This window comes from Lutzomyia longipalpis, chromosome 2, assembly GCF_024334085.1.
Source record: "Lutzomyia longipalpis isolate SR_M1_2022 chromosome 2, ASM2433408v1".
Lineage (NCBI taxonomy): Eukaryota > Metazoa > Arthropoda > Insecta > Diptera > Psychodidae > Lutzomyia > Lutzomyia longipalpis.
The window spans coordinates 2,182,025-2,201,243 of NC_074708.1; the positions used below are offsets into that span (position 1 = coordinate 2,182,025).

General features: G+C 35.7%; 3 protein-coding genes and 1 long non-coding RNA gene across 5 annotated transcripts; 1 reads left to right on the forward strand and 3 right to left on the reverse strand.

Annotated features, from left to right (window-relative positions):
• The first annotated feature begins 752 nt into the window (after positions 1–752).
• On the forward strand, positions 753–7,726 carry LOC129788575 (aromatic-L-amino-acid decarboxylase). 2 transcript variants are annotated; one of them, XM_055824767.1, is made up of 6 exons: positions 753–1,164; positions 1,417–1,502; positions 4,701–4,935; positions 6,328–6,577; positions 6,643–6,865; positions 6,944–7,726. In XM_055824767.1, exons 1-6 carry the CDS (start codon positions 1,147–1,149, stop codon positions 7,605–7,607), a joined length of 1,476 nt encoding a protein of 491 aa, XP_055680742.1. In that variant the 5' UTR covers positions 753–1,146; the 3' UTR covers positions 7,608–7,726. The 2 variants fall into 2 exon arrangements, with proteins under 2 accessions (XP_055680742.1, XP_055680743.1); XM_055824768.1 differs by having other exon boundaries at positions 753–925.
• Positions 7,727–8,296: 570 nt separating this feature from the next.
• LOC129788579 (maxadilan) lies at positions 8,297–8,790 on the reverse strand. The gene is made up of 2 exons (XM_055824774.1): positions 8,692–8,790; positions 8,297–8,606 (listed from the first exon to the last, which is right to left on the reverse strand). Exons 1-2 carry the CDS (start codon positions 8,744–8,746, stop codon positions 8,401–8,403), a joined length of 261 nt encoding a protein of 86 aa, XP_055680749.1. The 5' UTR covers positions 8,747–8,790; the 3' UTR covers positions 8,297–8,400.
• Positions 8,791–9,367: 577 nt separating this feature from the next.
• LOC129788582 (uncharacterized) lies at positions 9,368–10,975 on the reverse strand. The gene is made up of 2 exons (XR_008750375.1): positions 10,895–10,975; positions 9,368–10,807 (listed from the first exon to the last, which is right to left on the reverse strand). It is a non-coding gene; the product is annotated as an uncharacterized LOC129788582 (long non-coding RNA).
• An 885-nt stretch (positions 10,976–11,860) lies between these two features.
• Positions 11,861–16,549, reverse strand: LOC129788574 (3,4-dihydroxyphenylacetaldehyde synthase 2). The gene is made up of 4 exons (XM_055824766.1): positions 15,817–16,549; positions 15,091–15,325; positions 13,451–14,149; positions 11,861–12,528 (listed from the first exon to the last, which is right to left on the reverse strand). The coding sequence occupies exons 1-4, from the start codon at positions 15,894–15,896 to the stop codon at positions 12,031–12,033; spliced, it is 1,512 nt and encodes a 503-aa protein (XP_055680741.1). The 5' UTR covers positions 15,897–16,549; the 3' UTR covers positions 11,861–12,030.
• Positions 16,550–19,219: the final 2,670 nt, after the last annotated feature.

Below are 19,219 nucleotides of genomic sequence, written 5' to 3' on the forward strand. Positions count from 1 at the left end.
AGATCAAAAATCGTTTTTTTTTCTCAATTTAAAACAGAAATATTCATTTTTTATCTTTTTTTATTAAATTCTTCTATTTTTCTTTTCTTTTGTATCGTTTACCAGATTTACCACAATTTACCAAGGAAATCAAATTTAATTCTTTTTCTGAAACTATTTTTAAACATTTTAAAAGTTTAGGCAAAAATCGTTAAAAAAGCCAATTAATTAATTTCAATTCTTCCCCCAAAAAATGATTAAAATAAATCTTTGAAATTCTTCACTTTGCTCTCTTTTATAAACATTACTTGTAAAATTCTATTCATTGAAATTGAATAGAGCTTGAAGGAGAATCATACATATATCGAGAGAGACTATTATAGAGCTTTCCTCACCCATTCTCAAACCACCCCCAGCTACTTTTATTCCCACCCCCATCCACCCGCCATCATAGTATAAATCTCTCCTTGTTACGAGATAAAAGTATGCGGGATGGCCTCTCAAGCATCTCTTGAATCACAACTAACTGACTGTGTGTGAGTGATTTTAGTGCTTTTCAGCTTCTCAGTGGGTGGGAGCTTTCCACCCATCCACCCCCTGCCAGAAGCCCACTCGTGTGCTGAAGCTCTCCCGTGACGTTGTCCGAAATCAATGCGAATCTCTACGAGTATATTTGCTATTTGTGCACCCACCCGAAAGCCCTCCTCTCTCTCTCTCTCCATCAGCTACCTCGGAGTGAGTGCGGGAGCTTTAAAAGTCTGCCACGGCCAGCAGTAGCTTTCAGTTTACGTCCATTCACTCAGTTGAGAGCTTGCGGTGTGTCTCTCACAGCAAAAGATTTTCGCGTGTTTTTTTTTCTCGCTTCTGCGTGCGTGACCCTCTATGCTGGTGCTTTTAGTTACATCTCCTGCCACCCTCTGAATTTCTTCTCTTGCCCAAAAATCAGGTAAAAAAAAAATTCAAAGGCAGAGAAGATGGTGATCTGGATTCACAGTGCTTATTAAAAAAAATCCATTAACACAAAAAAAAATTAATTTTCCTACTAACAAATCTCGGGAATTTCCTCCAAGAGTGGGAAATTCTCTTGGAGCTAAATAGAGCGTAAAGAATAGAAAACTAACATCTTGGGCGGGAGTTTTGGGGGCTCTTCTGCTAACACAAAAAAAAATGGAGGACAATCGATCTGTGAGTAGTGGTCAGGAGAGATGGAAAATCTCGCATGTGCTTAACTGCAAATTGCAAATAAAATCTATTGTTACAAGAGAGGAATTTCTGCTTGGTGTGTTAGGTTGCGCAATTCATTTTGCGAGCTTTTTTTTGTGCAACATGTCTTCAGCTGAGAAGCATGGCCTTGGTCTCTTGCATGCACTTTTAGTTTATTAAGAAAAAAGAAATAAAATTCTCCCGAAAATAAATGTTTAAAAATTTTCCTTGTAGATCGACATGGAGGCGCCGGAATTCAAGGATTTTGCCAAGGAAATGGTGGATTATATTGCCAACTACCTGGAAAATATTCGCGACAGGTGAGATTTTTTTCCAAAGAAATGCTTCTCGTGCTAATTTGTTTGCGAAAACAGTGTGTGATGTCTGCATGAGGGAAGAATGATTCACAATGGGAATCCCCCACACCCCGGCGAAAGAATTCACGCGAGTTGGGGAATTTCAATTCAATTTCAATAAAATCCAACAATTTTCTTCGTTTTTACGGCGCGCGCGGCGTTTGCACAAGAAAACCTGTTACTCGCGGGATTTACCTTGTATGTCAAGGTGATTTTACAACACTCTTTAGCTGGCTACCTGATCGGGGTTCCCTCACTCTTTCTTGACCACAACAAGACACACGTTTTGGGTGAACTCTCTTTTGCCAATAAATTCCAGAAAATTGCTCTCTTTTCGCTGATCACTTCCGATCGCTTTAGGGGGATTTTTTCCAGCCCCTCATCATCAGCATAATAAATCGCTTTTAGAGCAAATGACGGAAGATTTAATCACAAAAAAAATCCAGACAGAGCGATACCTTTAAATTAAATTAATATGTGGCAAAAGTAAATAAAACAGATGACTAAAGCAATAAAATTTTTCCACACAATGCAATTCTTGGGCCACGAGTTGCTTCTGAAAAAAAATGAAGCGTGATGAACATAAAATCGCATGAAAAGTGGTTAAGATACGTAAATGAATAAATTAGAATGCTCCACAAGAGATTTGCAACATTCTGTGTAGTTTTTTTTTATTCTGTTTCATTGATAAAACACGCGGCTATATGAAAACAATTTAAAACATTAATTTCTAAGAATTATTAAAGAAAAGAAATATTTCTATATAAAAGAATATTCATAACAAACAGATTTGTTTTCTTTTGTTTTCCAATTAATTTGAGAAAAGAAGATTTTCGTAAAAGAATTCTTAATGTTCTAATTGCTTTTTGTGCGGAAAGATTGTTGTTAAATCTATTGTAATTAATCTGTGGATTTGAATAGAATTAAGACAGGAAGAGATAGAACAATCAGTTTGGCATAGAAGGGCAAAAGTTTTATTTAATCAAAAATATTTTGTATTGTAAATTACTCTTTTATTTTGATTAAAATGTTTAAAGTCAAGCGATTAAAGTCATTTACAATCAAATTAGGGTAATGAACACAATTTTAATGCTAAAAGACTACTTAATTTACTGAGAAACGTATTAGATGGAGTTTTTAAGTTTTAAATAAAGTGTTACTTATTCCCGAAACTTTTTTTTTATTAATTTAGGTTTATTTATTCAAATAATTTGGTTCAATTTTAATGCAATTTATGACGGATATTGATACAATTTTTAAGCCACATAAATTTGTTTTATTTTTATTTATTTTGTTTTATTTGAATTATTTTTTGCTAGCAGTCTTAGTCTAAAAGATAGCTTCTTATTCTTTCGAAATAGACTAACTGATTAATAGTGGGATTTTTGATCATAAATTCAGCTTAAAAGAAACCTCCATGCAATACGTTCTATATTGAAGTACATAACAAAACAATTAGAACAATTTATTTACTTTTAATTCTGTTCTTATCCAATTTAATCACGCTCTTAAATTCTATTTACATTTTGCATTTGACTGTATGACTTGTCATTAATTAAACTTTAAACTTCCTGATTTTTTTAAAAAGTTCTTATAAGAATATTTAAAAAAAATGATCATTAATTTTTTATCTAAATATATATTTTTTGTTTTCTCTATAACGGTTAATGAATGTTTATTTTTAGAGCTTTTTTGTTAAGAATATTCTAAGAATTTCACCTTGACTTAATTTTGTTAATTTTTTTCTTTGCATTCTAAAGGAAGAATTCTTATGCAAAATATCTTGATTTTTTCTCGTTTTTTTTTCTTTCGTTTGTAGTCATGTGAATTTTTGAATATTCTTTTGTTTTGTGCATAATTTTTGTGAAAGGATTAAGCTAATCTTATAGAACGTAAAAATAAAAATTTAAGTTCTTCTAAAACTTTAAGAAAATAATGAAAAGTTAATTCTTGAATTTGAAAGCTTTTTCCCAAAAGAATTATTTCAATGGCTTTCAGGGCAATTTAATCCATTGAAAAATAATCCAAAAAACAAGATTTCTCAATCTCAAACTTCACCACAATTTTTCATTGAAGTACAACAAGCATAATTTGTTGATTTAAAATGGTTTTCTTTTCGTAAGCTCCGTGTAGAGTGAGAGAAAACCTTGCACGACATTCGATACAATTTCTCAATTCGTGTAAAGCGTTTTTTTTTCATTACTATTTAGATTTCCATCGAGATTTAATAAGAAAGAGAAAAAAATAAAATGTAATTTTCAATGAGAATTTATGAGACGATTTTCAAGGAGGGCATTTTGTGCTATTTTATAGCATCGATCTCGTGCAATTGAATTTATCTTGATAATTCAATTTATTCTGTTCACAATACTTCCTGCCGTTATTGATTTATTGCCACGTCTCTCAAAGAAAACGACAACGAGGGAGTGAATGGAAACAATGTGGTTTAGCCATGTTGTGTGAGGTCGAAGGAAGGATTTGTAGTCCTTAAAATTCTCTTTGAATGGAGAAGAAATCAATTTTCAAAGCTCTTTAAGCATCCTCCAGAAGGGAGAGAAGAAAATTCAATTTGAATGCTCTTTTAGTGAAATTTCTGATTTAAACTAATTTGGGGCTCTCTCATTTAACCTCTGAATGAGATATTTGATTGATTTATATGTTGAGAAGCTGGGTGAGCGTCGATGACTCACATTGAGATATTATAAGCTCGAGATTTCAAGTTCATTGTAAGACAGTCACCACAAAACTTCAGCTGGAAATAAATTTTATCTCCTCATTCTCAGTTTTTTTTTTGCACGAGGTTCTTTTTTACTTCTGTGATTTTTTTCTCACGGTGTTGTTGGTAAATTAGCCGACAATAAGTTGCGTAAACATTATCACTTTCTTATCTGCATTCGCGGCGTTTTCTTGTGTGAGGAAGCTGTTTGAGAAATTAAATATAATTTAGGATTTTTTTTAGCAACTTCATGACGCCGCAATATTTAGCCGTTTAGTCGCAATAAATTGAAGGATTTGCGTGTTTTGAATTCTTGAGATTTCCAATTGATTGCCATGCGCCCCTTCACCAGCAAATAGAGCCATCATGAGGTGTCCTTCTGCGCGCATGACCTCTCGTACTGACCTTTGGCTTTTTCCTTTTTTTTCTCTCTCTTTCCGCTTTAGGCGTGTACTTCCCACCGTTCAGCCTGGGTACCTGAGGCCCCTGATTCCCGATGAGGCTCCCCAAAAGCCCGAGCAGTGGCAAGATGTGATGGCAGACGTGGAGCGTGTGATCATGCCCGGAGTCACGCACTGGCACAGCCCACGCTTTCACGCGTACTTTCCCACCGCAAACTCCTACCCAGCCATCGTGGCGGATATGCTGAGCGGCGCCATTGCCTGCATTGGCTTCACTTGGGTAAGTCACGAATCCTCCTCCAGCTTCCTTCTTCCTCCCCCAAGAGATTTGACCTACTTTTCATCATCTTTTCCATCATATTCTCTCTCAGAAAATCCAGAATTTTGCAATAAAAACTTTACGCCAACATTGTGCAAAAAAAAAGCATAAAAATTTCCGACAAAAAAAGCATGATTAAAGAGCCATGCGTAGATTTATTTTCTGCTTGTCTATGATGAGATTAATTGTTAGAAGGAAAAAAGAGGAAAATAAACACAGAATGACGACATTGAAGTGCAAGATAGCAAGAGAAAAAAAAACTAATTATCTGCTGAAGTGGATGATTATTCTCTATTGGATCGATTGAGGAAAGCTCAGAGAGAAACTTTCTTATCTTTTATTTGTATATTGTTATGAATTTTTATTAGATTTTTATCTGTTGCAATTGAGAGAGAAAGAAAGAATATTTTTTCTAATAAATCTTTTAATGAAAAATTATTTAAAAAATTAAAGGTTTGTTGGGATGGTTTTACTTTTCTTTTTATCAATACAAAATTAATTGATTTATGAGTTTCTTTTTAAAACTTTTTTATGTAAATAAAGAATATAAATGAATAATTTAAAATGTCTAAAAATCCTTTAAAAAATATTTATTTTTAAAAAGTTCTTTCTACTTATTTTATTAAAAGTGCTTAATTGTTAAAAAATTAAAATCTTACCCCCAAATGGAGGTTTTTATTATTCTAATTTACTTTAGGTGTAGTACCGGGCTCTCAGTGTAAACAACGTGAGGGCCTTCTAGCGAATCAAAGTGTCTTAATCCTTTAATCTCACAACGAATTAAGTCAACTAAAATAAATCCAAATATGTTTTTTTATTACAATAAAAAGGATCAAATCTTTTGATCAGAAAATTCTGCCAGAAAATACAAAAAAAACTGTTTTCAGCCAAAAATATGTCTAAACTTCAAGGGAAAAATTGAAAATTCTTATTTTTTGGAGTTGAAACTTGACTTTGGTACATATCGATCAGGCTCGTCGACGAACCTGCGGGTACGGGATGACCCAAAAATCCATTCAGATTTGCTCTAAAATCAACAGGAGAGCCAGAAAATGCAAAAAACTGATTTTAGCCAAAAGTATGTTCAAACTTTAAAAGTTAAAAGTCTGCGTAAAAGCAGAATTTTCTGATCAAAAGATGGGCCCCAATAAAAAACCAAAATTTAACAAATTAAATATTCCTGAAAAAACTAAATTAAATTTTTCACTTCAATCACCCCATTCTGTAAAATTAAATACACGCTTAAAATTAAATCAGAAATAAAATTAAAAATTAAAAGAGTCATTAGACGTGGCGTGGGAGGCAACAAATAATTCATTTAATTTATTTATATTTCGTAAAATTTGCTCACAGATCGCCAGCCCAGCTTGCACAGAACTGGAGGTCGTGATGCTAGACTGGCTGGGAAAGATGCTGGATCTCCCTGAGGAATTCCTCGCGTGCTCTGGTGGAAAAGGTGGCGGCGTGATTCAGGGCACAGCCAGTGAGGCAACACTTGTGGCTCTTCTGGGCGCCAAAGCGAAGACAATGAAGCGCGTGCGGGAGGAACATCCAGACTGGGATGAGGCGACAATTGTCTCAAAGCTCGTTGGATACTCCTCAAGTGAGTTTAGTGGGAGTGCAGGATGGGAGCTGAACTGATGATTAATGTTTTGTTTATTCCTGCAGTTCAGTCGCATTCATCGGTGGAACGTGCAGGATTGCTGGGTGGCGTCAAGTTGCGCTCCCTGAAGGCAGATGAGAAGAATAGCCTCCGCGGGGAGACCCTCGAGGCGGCAATTAAGGAAGATTTGGCTGCTGGATTAATTCCCTTCTATGCTGTAGCCACACTGGGGACCACAAACTCCTGTGCTTTTGACTGTCTCGAAGAAATTGGACCAGTTGGGAATAAGTAAATTTTTTTATTCAATTTTTTTTTGAGAAGAAAATCTTTAATTAAAAATCTTCAATTAACTTTTTATTTTTAAAGATACGACGTGTGGGTTCATGTGGACGCTGCTTATGCTGGTTCAGCATTCATCTGCCCCGAGTACAGGTACTTAATGAAGGGCATTGAAACGGCGGATTCGTTCAACTTTAATCCCCACAAGTGGATGCTGGTGAACTTTGACTGCTCCGCAATGTGGCTGAAGGATCCCCGTTGGGTGGTGGATGCCTTCAATGTGGATCCTCTCTATCTCAAACACGACATGCAGGGCTCAGCTCCAGACTACCGTCACTGGCAGATTCCACTCGGGAGGCGCTTCCGTGCCCTGAAGCTGTGGTTCGTCCTCCGCCTGTATGGCATTGAGAATCTCCAGGCGCACATTCGGCGTCACTGTGGCTTTGCCAAGCAATTCGAAGCTCTCTGCCGTGCTGACAATCGCTTCGAGATTGTGGGTGATGTAAATATGGGGCTGGTGTGCTTCCGCCTCAAGGGTAGCAATGAGCTCAATGACACCCTCCTGAAGCGCATCAATGGGCGCGGGAAGATTCATCTCGTACCCTCCAAGATTAACGACGTCTTCTTCCTCCGTATGGCCGTTTGCTCGCGCTTCACCGTCTCCCAGGACATGGAGTTCTCCTGGCGAGAGGTGGCGGCTGCTGCTGATGAAGTACTCGCCGATAAGACCATGAAGAACGGACATGCCTAAAAAATGCGAGCATATTAAAAAAAAAACGTTATTTATGAAGTAACACTTTGAATCGATGGGAACAATTTTTCTTTTCTTGTAGAATTAAGAGACAATAAAAGCTTTTTGTGTAGCGTTAAGAGATATTTTTTTGTGGCAGTTGAGATTTTCAATTTTCTTCAGAAATTTATTTTTGAAGAGTTTTCTTTAAAGTTTTGAAAAATTTATTTCTTTTAAGGCTTTGGGGGAATTTGTTTTGAAAGAACTTTAAAAGGTTTGAAGAACTTAAAATTAGGTTCTCTTAAATTAAATGAATTTTTGGTAGTTATTTGCCCCTTATTCAGTGCGCATTTAGTTCGCGCAAGTACAGTACATGGGCAAAGAATTGCTCTCTTTTGAAAATGAATTTAAAGCGTTTTTTTAGAGGAGTTAAAAAATTAAATAAATGAATCGATTTACATAAATAATCGAAAAATTAATAAAAAGATAATTTTTAAAATTTATTAAATAATCGAAAGAAAGGATTTTTTTTTCGTTAAAAGCCTTTAGGAATGATTGAAAGATCTGTACATTATTGTAGAAAAATCCTGTAGAAAATTCCTGTTGAAAAAGTCTTATAATATATTTCGAAGAATGCGAAATATTCATAACTGTAGGGAAAACTCAAAGTAAATAAACTCCTTTGTGGAAATTGAAAAGATTAAAATAAATCGAGTGCATAATATTTTAATTTTTCGGAATATTCGTTACAATTAACAAACAAAATATGGGACTTTCCTTCCTTCTCTCCTCGGCTACAATTTTCCTCAATCTCTTACTTTCCTGCCCTAAATTCCTTAGCCTTCTCCTTCATGCATGCTTTGAAGACATTATTTCCAGGTAGTTGGGATGTATCCATTGATGTGAATGTTGCAGTTGTTTGTACAGAAGTCTGCAAAACATCGCTATTATCCGCCTTCTTCTTGCAGTCTTCTATGGCTTTACGAAATTGGCATGTTGCATCACAGCCCTCAGCAACATCTACAAGAAAATGGAGATTATTTAAAGAATATTTTATTAATTTAATTTAAGTTTTGAGAAGGAAAGGCCTTAAGGAAGAACTTACTGAAGGCAAACACGGCAAGAATCACCACCAAAGAGATTAGAAGGATTTGCTTCATTTTAATAACTTATCAGATCACTGACTAACATAATCAGCAAAGTATTACCTCTTTTATACATCCAATTGAGAAAGAATATCAAGAAAAAAAAAATTCAGAACATCTGTAGTAGTTCTATTTGTAAATTTCTTTTAGCAGTTGATTAAATATTTGTCGTTAATTAATTATTAATTAATAACAAACTTGCAATTTGAACAAATAAAGAAATAAAATAAAAATTATTTTATGCTAATGTTACGAAAGCTTTAAAGTTCTCTTCAAGGTTCTAATTAAATTCTAATGCAACATTTTTTTTATAATTCAACAAAATTATCTTTCAGGTTAAAAGGGGTTTGTGGAAACGAAATTTTCATCATTAGTCTTTACTTTAGGATCATACCTAGCTAATTTTTTAGCATTGATTACCTATATATTTTTAACCAGTTTTTCGTTATGTTTAAAGAATTTCCAGAAGATTTTAATTAGTTCTCCTGGATTAAAGATTGATTTTTTTGAAGGCTCAGTGTGGTTCAGCTAGCGCATTCTTTATCAGTCTTAACCAGCAATTTATGTTCAGCGCTTGGTTCAGCGTAACAGAAGAAATTCTAATAAAAAAAAAATAAGTAATAAAATAATCTAAACTCTCTTTAAATTGATTTATTTATTTAGAAATTGCTTCTCATTCCTTTGAAATATTTTCTTTTGCAATATTTGAAAATATTTCCTTAATTAGTTGGTGTTCCACTTCGTGGCCAACACCGAGTATTGTAGTCGTCGGAAAAACCGACCTCCTCAGATCGGGCTCAAACTTGGTATGAGCACGTTTTAGACAACCCACATTACGAAAATGGTGGTGGAAAAAAAAGTGATCCGGCCTGCCGGCTTAGAGACTTCCGGTTTGAAGTTTTCTATAGAAATGTGGGTGTAAAATTTCATTTTTTCGCATTTTCAAAATTCAAAATGGCCGCCGTCTACCATTTTGAAACACCGTCAACCAGTTCCCTTGTAGCTAGAGATGTGAAATTTTAGTATGTTGTAGGGCTTAGTGAGACGTTTTCATCAACAATTCATATTTGAAAATCGGTCACGCGGTTTAACAAATATGGCGGCCTGAAGCAAAAAGTGTTTTTTTGATATATCTCGAGAACGGCTTGACCGATTTTGACCATTTTACTATCAAATGAAAGGTATTGAGAAGTCCTACAACTGTCTAGAACATTTCAATTTCCAAAAACATCCGCAAGAGGCGCTAAAATCAAAAACAAAAATTGCCTAACTTTTACGGGCAATATCTCCGAATCCCCATTAGGCAAATCTTTTAAATTTTGATATGTTGTAGAAGGACTAATAATCTTGCTCCAGTCCAAAAATGAAGAAAATCTATGTCGCCGTTTAGAAGATATGGCCATTTGAAAAATTCTTGAATTTGAAAAGTTCTAAGAGCCATATCTCCTGAACTGCTTGTCCGATTTTGCTCAACTTGGTATCAAATTAAAGGTTTTGCAATTATCTACAACTTTCTACAACAACAGAAATCTCTAGAACCATTCCTTCAGGACGAAAAATGCGAAAAACTTTTTTTGTGAAACAAAAATCCGCCATTTTGTGTTCTAGAGGTGACCTTGAAAATCATTAGATATATGTCAAATTATAGCTTATTTCAAGACCTTTCCAAAACTAGTCACGAAATTTTTGTAGATGTTATAAAACTAGAGATATGACCATTTTTATGCATCAAATTGCTGAATTTCACAAAAAAAAATCAACTTTGCCTACTGCTCACAAATCGCATTACAACGCATAAACAAACTTCTACACGTTGTAGGACACCAACTCTTATAATTGGACGCGTTATGATTGACTTTCCACGAATTTTTCCTCAACCAGACTTTTTTTTCTGCTTTTCCTTGAGACAACGTGCCATGTCCTTTTTGCGTTCTTCCGCTAAATCTTCCGCTTTATGTGGCGCGAAAACATACGTCGACAGAACCTGCTTCTTTGCCAAAGTTTCTGTGCTCATTTGTTTAGTACACGCAAGAACATCGTACAAATCTATACTTGAACCTGGACGTGCATCAACACCTTTGTAAAAAAAAATAAGAATTTGTATTCTAAAAATAAAATAAAACAAAGAAGAAAATCTCAGTTAAAAATAAATTTGAAACTTACAGCAATACGAAAATACTCAAGGAGATTAAAAGAAGGTTCTTCATTTTAGCAGCTCGTTGGGAAGCTTTTAATTGATCTTCCAATGAAATTAAGTCTTATATAGAAGATTAGAATATTTTTCTCATAAATTGAAACAGCTGCCGAAGACATTATTTAATTACTTTCAAAACCAGAATATTATGCAAGAAATTATTAATTTTCTGGCAAAACAATTTTTTTTTATTAAACCGCGACGTATAAAAGAACAAATCTTGAGATTTATGTTTAATTCCCACAAGAAGCTGCTAAAATGGTGTCAATTCTGTTAATCTCCTTGATTCTTAATTTGTTGGTTTTCTGTGAGTTTTAAAGACTTTTGGAAAAATATCTTAATTTTATCAATCTTTTTTATTTAATTTTCTCTTCTTTCGAAGATGCTAAAGCTAGACCACTAGAGGACATCTCTTCAGATCTTTCCTCTGATTATTACATCACCGAAGGCTATGATGGTGTGAAGGGTGTGAAGGAGAAGAGAGAGATCGAACTTGTACCTGTGACATTTGGAATATTTAATATACATACAACACCTGCTCCCAGAATTACCTTTGAATGGTAAAAAATCCAAGAAGAATTTATGATTTTATTCTTCCTTCCATTGGGATGGATTGTAAGTCAGCATAAAACGCCGTTAAAAATGAATTTTTAATAAAAAAAAAGTAATTCTAAAGCTTTCATTGATCATGATTTGACCTTTCACTTCTTCGCTTCAAGCAAAAATTCCACGATAGAATCACGAAGAATTGCACAAGAAAATTACCATAAATTCTGCATGAGTTTCACTACAAAATAACTAAATTGCAGACATTTGTTACTCCATGCTAATCATAAAACGGCGAGACTTTCTTTTCACTACCGGGTGGGCAAAAGCACATTGGGAAAAAACCTTCTATTTGCCCATCTCGTTGACGCGTGAAAAGACTCCGAGGATTGTTTGGAGGCGTGTGTAAACAGCGATATATTTAAAAATTGTAAAATACAAATAAGAAAAATAATATCTCTCGCACGTGACCAAAAAGACAGACAAAAAAATCTTCAGCTAAAATACACCGAAAAGAAGTAAAAAAAAAAGAAGTTTGCTCCATCTTGGGGCACACAGATCACTGGATCCTCTCCTCGGAGGCGGTAATTCGGATTTTCTTGGAGAAGTGATTGCGGATCTTGTCGGAGATCTCTTCGATGGGTATGTGAACTTCATTGAGGACGTGCTGGATCTCCTGGAAGGCAAAATCCATATCACTCAGCTGCGGATTCATTCCGCAGATGGCGAAACGAATAACAATTCGTCCGTGAACATTGCCCGGGATCATGTAGATCTTCTTGCGTTCGGTGATCTTCTCCAGGAGTTTCTTCGTGGCGGAACATTCGCCACGAATGCGGAAGCACACCAAGCCCATTGTGGCCTCCCCGATCACCTCAAAACGTTCATCAGCTGCGATGAGGGCGGCAAAGTGCTTAGCCAGGTGAACGTGATGCCGGATGTGCCGACGAATGCCCTCAGCACCGACTGTTCGAAGGGTTATCCACAGCTTCAGTGCACGGAATCTCCTGCCCAGAGAGATTTGCCAATGACGGTAGTCCGGAGCTTTTGATTGACCCTTTGGAAATTGAAGAAATGATTTTTCTTACCTCATTTGAAGATTTAATAATTTGAAGGGGAATTCTTAACTGATTTTTTAGCTTTTCTAGAAGTTTAGGGCAGAATTCATTATTCAGTCGGGCTTTAAATTTTAAGTCGGTTTTTAAGGCGATCTTATGGTTCAAAGTCAGATTATTTGAGTCTGAATTAAAATTTTTAAAATAATATAAAATAAAGTAAAGTCTATCTCAGTCGGGTTTAAAATTTTAAGTCGGTCTTAAGGTTTTAAGTCAGTTTTTTTAAGTCTGACTTAAAATGTTTAAGTCGGGATTGGATTTTCATGAGTTGTCCTGGAAAATATGTATGATTTTCTGATTGAAGAACTATTTTATTTTATTTTATTTTAAAAATTTAGTTTAGACTTAAAAACACTGACTTCAAACCTTAAGACCGACTTAAAATTTTAAGCCCGACTGAGTAGTGAATTCCGCCCTTAATCTCAATTTCTTTCATTTAATCTAAATCTCGATGTTAAAAGCTCTGAAGCTTTAAATAAATAAATTTTTATTCAACTAAAAATAAATCATAATTCATCTTTAAATATGAATAAAATCACTAAAAATGCAGGAAAATCATGAAAAGCATGAATGAAAAGAAAAACGATTTCCCAGGAATTTTTTTTGGAGGTTTTTCCCACATTTAGTCACCTTTTGACCTTTGTTAAGCGAGTGAAAATTACCACGAAATCCCCTTTTTTTTGCATTTCCTCTCACGTGTAAATTCCTTGGAAAAAAATTGATAACCATATCGCACGCTTTTCATGCATATTAATTGAATATTTAAGGTGTTGATTGAGATGTAAAAATTTTCCCAACCCTCAGACATTTCCGCGAAATTGCATGTTGTGGGTGATCTTTGATTTTTTTTCCGGGAAAACTCACCTGGAAGCGATGCTGGAGATAGATGCGATCAACATTGAAGGCTTGAACGAGGAGATCGGCATTCTTGAGCCACATGGCGCAGCAGTCAAAGTTCACCATCATCCATTTGTGGACGTTAAAATTGAAGGATTCCGCCAATTCGACTCCCTTCATTAGCGGCCTGTATTCTGGGCAGCAGAAGGCAGCTCCGGCGTAGGCAGCATCAATGTGAAGCCACACATTGTATTCACGGCAAACCTGCCCTATTTCCTCGATATTGTCAAAGGCACACGTTCCTGTGGTGCCAAGGGTGGCAATGCAGACACTCGGGATGTTCCCCATGGCCAGATCCTGCTCAATTGCCTGCCGAAGGGTTTCTCCGCGTAGAGCACATTTGGAATCCGTACCGAGGAGGCGCATGGGCATAGCTGAGAGGATTCCCGCCTTCTCCACGGCACTATTGCTCTGATCACTGCTGTACGCTATCAAACGTCCCCGGATGTCACTTTCACTCATCTCTGGGTTCTCCTCACGCAGCCTCCGGACAGTTTGCTCCCTCGCCGCGAGGGCAGCAATGAGAATTGACTCACTGGCTGATCCCTGAATCACACCACCACCAGGGCCATCGTGACAATTGAGAAATTCCTCAGGTAAATCCAGAAGCTTTCCCAGCCAATCCATCACGATCACCTCCAGCTCCGTACATGCTGGACTGCAGATCTGTGTGTACCAAACAACAAGAGAAGCACATGTTGGGTAAAAATAAAATATATAGCGGAAGTAGGTTTAGCAAATAAGACAGAGTGTTTAAACACTCTCTCCGAAGAGTCTGTGTGCATTTCTGAAATATTTTTGCGTCTTCAAGTCAGTCGGAGAAAAATTCCAAGATTTACAGTTTCATTGAGAAGATCGTGCAGAGATTTTGATTTAATTTCTTTACTTATTAAAAATTTCATTTTGTTGAGAAATTAAATTGAAAAGTTAAAGAGGAAAAGATGGAAAATGTTTAAGGAAGAGAGCCCTGATATATTGAGCATAAAGATGAAGAAGAGAGAGAAGAGATATCAGGAAAATCCAAAGGAAAAACAATAAAAAAAATCAGGAAGAAAAATTTAATAAAAGAAATAATCAAGAAGAAAAATTTAATAGATCAGTTATGTCAGAAGAATAATGAAGATAATTAAGACAATTCTAAGAAAAAAAATCAATAAATAACTTCAGATAAAATGGTAAGAAAATTAAGAAAAAAACATAAGAAGGAAATTCAGAATATTCAATAAAAGAAAATCAAGAAGGTAAAATAAAGAAAAAATCTTATAGAGAAATCACGAGGAAAAATAATTATTTTTTAATAATAAATTTTTTTTAAAGAAAAATTAAGAAACAAATTCAGATAAATTGAAGAAAAATTTAAAAGATCAAGAAAATTCAAAAAAAATCAAAAAGAAAATTAAGAGAATAATCAAGAAAAATTTCAGAAAAATCTAAAGAAAAATTAAGACAAATTCAAGAAGAATCTTCAGATGAATAATAAAGATAATTCAGAAAAGTCCAAAAGAGAAATTAAGAAATAAATCTAGAAAACTCAACAAAAAAATTAATAGATCAAAAAGAAAATTCAAACAAATCAATTCAATGAAAAATCTGTAAGAAAAACTCACCCAGTTGAAGCCAACAATTCCAAAACCGGAAGTAAGAAGTTCCCCAACGATGGCTGGATAGGAGCAGGCAGTTGGGAAGTAAGCATGGAAATTGGGGGACTGCCAGTGAGTAATTCCCGGAAGGATGAACTTCTCCATGTCCCGCATGACATCGCGCCAACCTTCGGGCTGCTCTGGTAGCACTTCCGGAAGTGATTTGTGCAAATATCCAGGATGAACACTCGGCAAGACATCCCTGAAAAATTTGTAACACACAGACAATGAAGGGCAATGGCGTGCGTAGGTTATTTTGGAGGTGGCGAATAAATTTCCAATTCTATCATTGAGATCTCTCTCATTGCGTGCTTCATGGGAGATCTTTGTGAAGAGAGATCGCATCGATCGAATAAATCGCAAATTTTTCTCATCCGCAGGTGATTTATGGACTTTTTCAGAGCTCATTAGAATTTTATTTTAGAACGTGATCGTGATGATTAAGATGGGAATTTTTTTTAGAGATTTTGAGAGGAAGATTTTTAGTCTTGATATATTAATTCTTGAGGATCTTTCCAAGGAAGATTTTTCAATTAATAGAATGAGCTTTGAAAACTCTTGCGGAAGCACGATCAAGCACGATCACTTTTACAGTAAGTTTTTTTTTCTTCTAAAAGGATAATAAACTGAGAAAAGATCACAGAATAAACCACGATCACGCGATCATCGATCGCTCCATCCTCACAAACTCACTTATCGCGGATATTTTCAAGATAATCAGCCACAAAATCCACGGCGGCTTTCCCAAATTCACGAAATTCATTGACATCCATGTCTAAGCTGGGGATTATCGGGGGAGAGGAGATGGTTTTTTTAAATTCTTTTTATTCACAAAGCGTTATGGAGATCTTCCAACCACACACAATCACTTGTTCACTGATCCACGATCGAACCCAGACTGGAGATCACTCGGGCACTTTTGTGTGCCTTTAAATGCACTCGCGCTCGCGCTCGCGCTTGATCTCTTCCTGAAGTGGAATCTTGTAGAATGGGTGAGAGTGGACCTCGCGCACACTTTCTACAAGCACGAAGATCACGTCGACGTGCCGCGATGCTCTCCGTGTGTGTCTCGAAGAAGGGGAATTATCGCAGCAGCAGCACGCGGGCCAGGTGTGATGATCGTTGCCCCACCGTCCTATGCCTTGGGGTTCTTACGTGAAAGATCTTCTCCTCCACGAGTAAATTCTCAATACACTGATGCAAAAAAATTCACACATGCGGGTTTATTGCACTTTCTCCGCGCGCGGGGCAGGTAAAACAATAAAAATCAGCGATGGATGTGTGTGCGCGATAAGAGGCAAGAGAGCAGTTCAATGTCAATGGCGAGGAAATTGCCGGCCATGCAAATTACTCGATCATCTCCGCAAAATTTTGCAATCTTTTGTATAGCAAATATATAGAGAAGCGCTCTTTTGAGCGGTTTTAACGGTCAATTAAAGCGAGTTTGTGATGGGATGCATCCAAGGGAAAGTCATTTTCAGGCATCAGTGTACACCACAAATTTTCTTTGCGAGCTATTGCATAATATTTTCTTTTGAAGAACGTCTTTTGCATATTTTCAATTAAATTATTTTTTTTTAAATAAATATTTATGTATGTATAGGTATTAGTGCTTGAGCTTAAATCTTTTTTTTTATAAAAAAAAGATTAAAGAACAAGATATCTGGCAGGTAAATTCAAGAATAGACTAGGCAGAAGGAATAATCAAGGATTAGAAGCTCAGGAATATTTTTTCTTGTCTAAAAATCCATCAAAATTGCGTCTTAATTGATAATATCTATATTTTATTATCTTAAAGGAAACTTAAGAAGCATAAAATGCACTAAAAACATAACAATAGAGCATAAATTCTTTGAAAAAGTCACATAAAACATAAATTTGTCAACCTCAATTTATTTTTATGACCACCGTGGCGCCACTTGTTCAATTTTAGTTCATAATTCTTGGAAATTGTATGAAGAAAATGAAGCAGGGAATGTGCTCAATTTCCTCAAACTATATGACCCCAATTTCAACGGGAAATTGATCAGGATCAAATTCTAAGCCGATCCTGAAAAAAATTGGGATTACATTATGTCTTATTTAATTATTTTGAGGTTGAGGTTAGGTTTTCAATTACTTCTGCTGCACTATATTGCTTGAGAACAAGATATTTGGCAGAAAAATTTAGGAATGGAAAATCTAGTCAGAACATTGTGTAAAATAATAGATTATAAACTCAGGAATATTATTTCTGATAATTGATTCTTAATTAATAATTGATAATTAATATTTTATTTTCTCAAAAAGAGTTTACAAAAAAAAAAATAATAAAACATCATAAAATAAAAATTTATTCGTAAAAGATTACCTGAAAAATCGTTGTGTACACCACATCCCAAAAATTCTCTTTCCCTTGAATTTTATGATTTTTTTCTCCTTACAAATGCAGACAAAATTGCAATCTCTATTAATCATTTCGCCATGGAGATTTATCTGAATTGAAATGTTTTTTTTTCTGTATTAAATCTTTATTGCATTTTCCATAAACTTTGAATAGAAAAACCAATAAATTGTAGCCTCAACTACCTCGCAGTATCCGCCTTTTCCATTTGATTATTTCTTTTTCTCAGTTGCAGTGACTAACGTGCGATTAGTTGCTGCGACAAAGTTGCAGGAGATCTTAACTTAAACTATGTGTTTTCTTTCTTCTTCACACGACGTAGCAAATAAAAATTTAATTCAATTTTTCACGTAGAGCTGAATTATCCAGCATTTCTCTATCCATTTGAGCCATGCGGGGTGTTGTGTGCAGCGTGTTGGAGCCATTTCGAGGGAAATTGCACGTACATGGGTTGTTTTGCTCCACAGGGAATATCTTTCTCTCTCTACATATTACATTGAAGCATAAATAAGCGTAAGGGAAAATTTTACACAATATCCCTCAATTTATCCACCCACTACCACCTTCCCCCCGCCAGCCAGCATTCAGGCCACCCACTGTTTTGCCATATCTTCTACCCTTGTGTGAAACCTTTCTTTTGCACAAAAGAAGGGGAGGGTTTGGGGGCCATTTTACACCCCCACCCCCACCCCGAGTGGAGCTTAAAGTTTTACAAACACCCGTGTGTTGGAAGATGTTTTTGGGATTAACTTGGTGAGTGGAGTCTTTCATTATTTACTCAATCACTCTGCAAAGATGCTCCTGAAATCTCGTTGAGAGCAATATTGGAGCATCTAATGGGTTAATCTAATTGCCCTCTGCTCGTTCTCAAATGAAAATAATGCGACTGGCTGGGATTTTGCACATTTCTGATGCTCCTGAGTGCTTCACAGCACAACACAGAAGAGCTGGAGATCCTCTCTCCTGGTACATCCCAAAAACCACCATGAATAAGTAAGTTGTCATCGGATGTGGGGGTGGAAATCAACCCCGTATAGGAGCACCCCTATGTGGAATTTTGCAAAAGCATATCTATCTGGTGGATGAAATATGAAGTCGGGCTTTACGGGGTTCCCATGACAACATCACCACCCCCGACTCCCACACCCTGTGTGTGAGAGAGTTTGGGAAAAACCTTCCCATTTGCGTCGAATACTTTTCGCATTTTCCAGGAGCTCTATTCGTACTCACCAAGCAATGCCAAATGAATTGGATTCCATTTGCTTGTGCGATGGCGTTCCTCAATTTCTCAGTATTATATATGTACATACGTTCTACCCCGTAGATCTGTGCATTACAAGCCGGGGGATGGAGTGTGAGGGTGGCTGCAGAAAAAGCTTTCAGTTGAAATTTTTAATCAACCTGGAAATAGAATGAAAAAGCCTTGAATATAACTCTTGAGTGGGTGAGGGAGTTAAAAAAGGAATTTAATCGATTTTATTTATTAATTTTGGTTAAATAGAGAATTATGAGAGGGATGAGAGGGAGCTTGAACTTGCCAGAAAAAAATCATCAAAGATATTTTTCAAAAAATTTTATTATAAAAATATTTTTAAAGAATAAAGAAAATTATTGAAAAAATCATTTATTTGTTATCTATTGAATGTTCGCTGATTTTATGCAAGAAGTCGAAGACACAGATTTAATAGGGTGAACAGACCTAGTTGGCCCCTG

What these genes read in the sequence shown, in the direction of transcription:
- LOC129788575 (XM_055824767.1), top strand. An exon ending in GCTCGTTGGATACTCCTCAA is followed by an intron (nt 6,578 to 6,642) that starts GTGAGTTTAGTG and finishes TTATTCCTGCAG; the next exon opens with TTCAGTCGCATTCATCGGTG. An exon ending in ATTGGACCAGTTGGGAATAA is followed by an intron (nt 6,866 to 6,943) that starts GTAAATTTTTTT and finishes TTATTTTTAAAG; the next exon opens with ATACGACGTGTGGGTTCATG.
- LOC129788579 (XM_055824774.1), bottom strand. Translation starts at nt 8,746, where the DNA reads ATGAAGCAAATCCTTCTAATCTCTTTGGTGGTGATTCTTGCCGTGTTT. An exon ending in TCTTGCCGTGTTTGCCTTCA is followed by an intron (nt 8,607 to 8,691) that starts GTAAGTTCTTCC and finishes ATTTTCTTGTAG; the next exon opens with ATGTTGCTGAGGGCTGTGAT.
- LOC129788574 (XM_055824766.1), bottom strand. Translation starts at nt 15,896, where the DNA reads ATGGATGTCAATGAATTTCGTGAATTTGGGAAAGCCGCCGTGGATTTT. An exon ending in CTTGAAAATATCCGCGATAA is followed by an intron (nt 15,326 to 15,816) that starts GTGAGTTTGTGA and finishes CAAATTTTTCAG; the next exon opens with GGATGTCTTGCCGAGTGTTC. An exon ending in GAATTGTTGGCTTCAACTGG is followed by an intron (nt 14,150 to 15,090) that starts GTGAGTTTTTCT and finishes TGGTACACACAG; the next exon opens with ATCTGCAGTCCAGCATGTAC.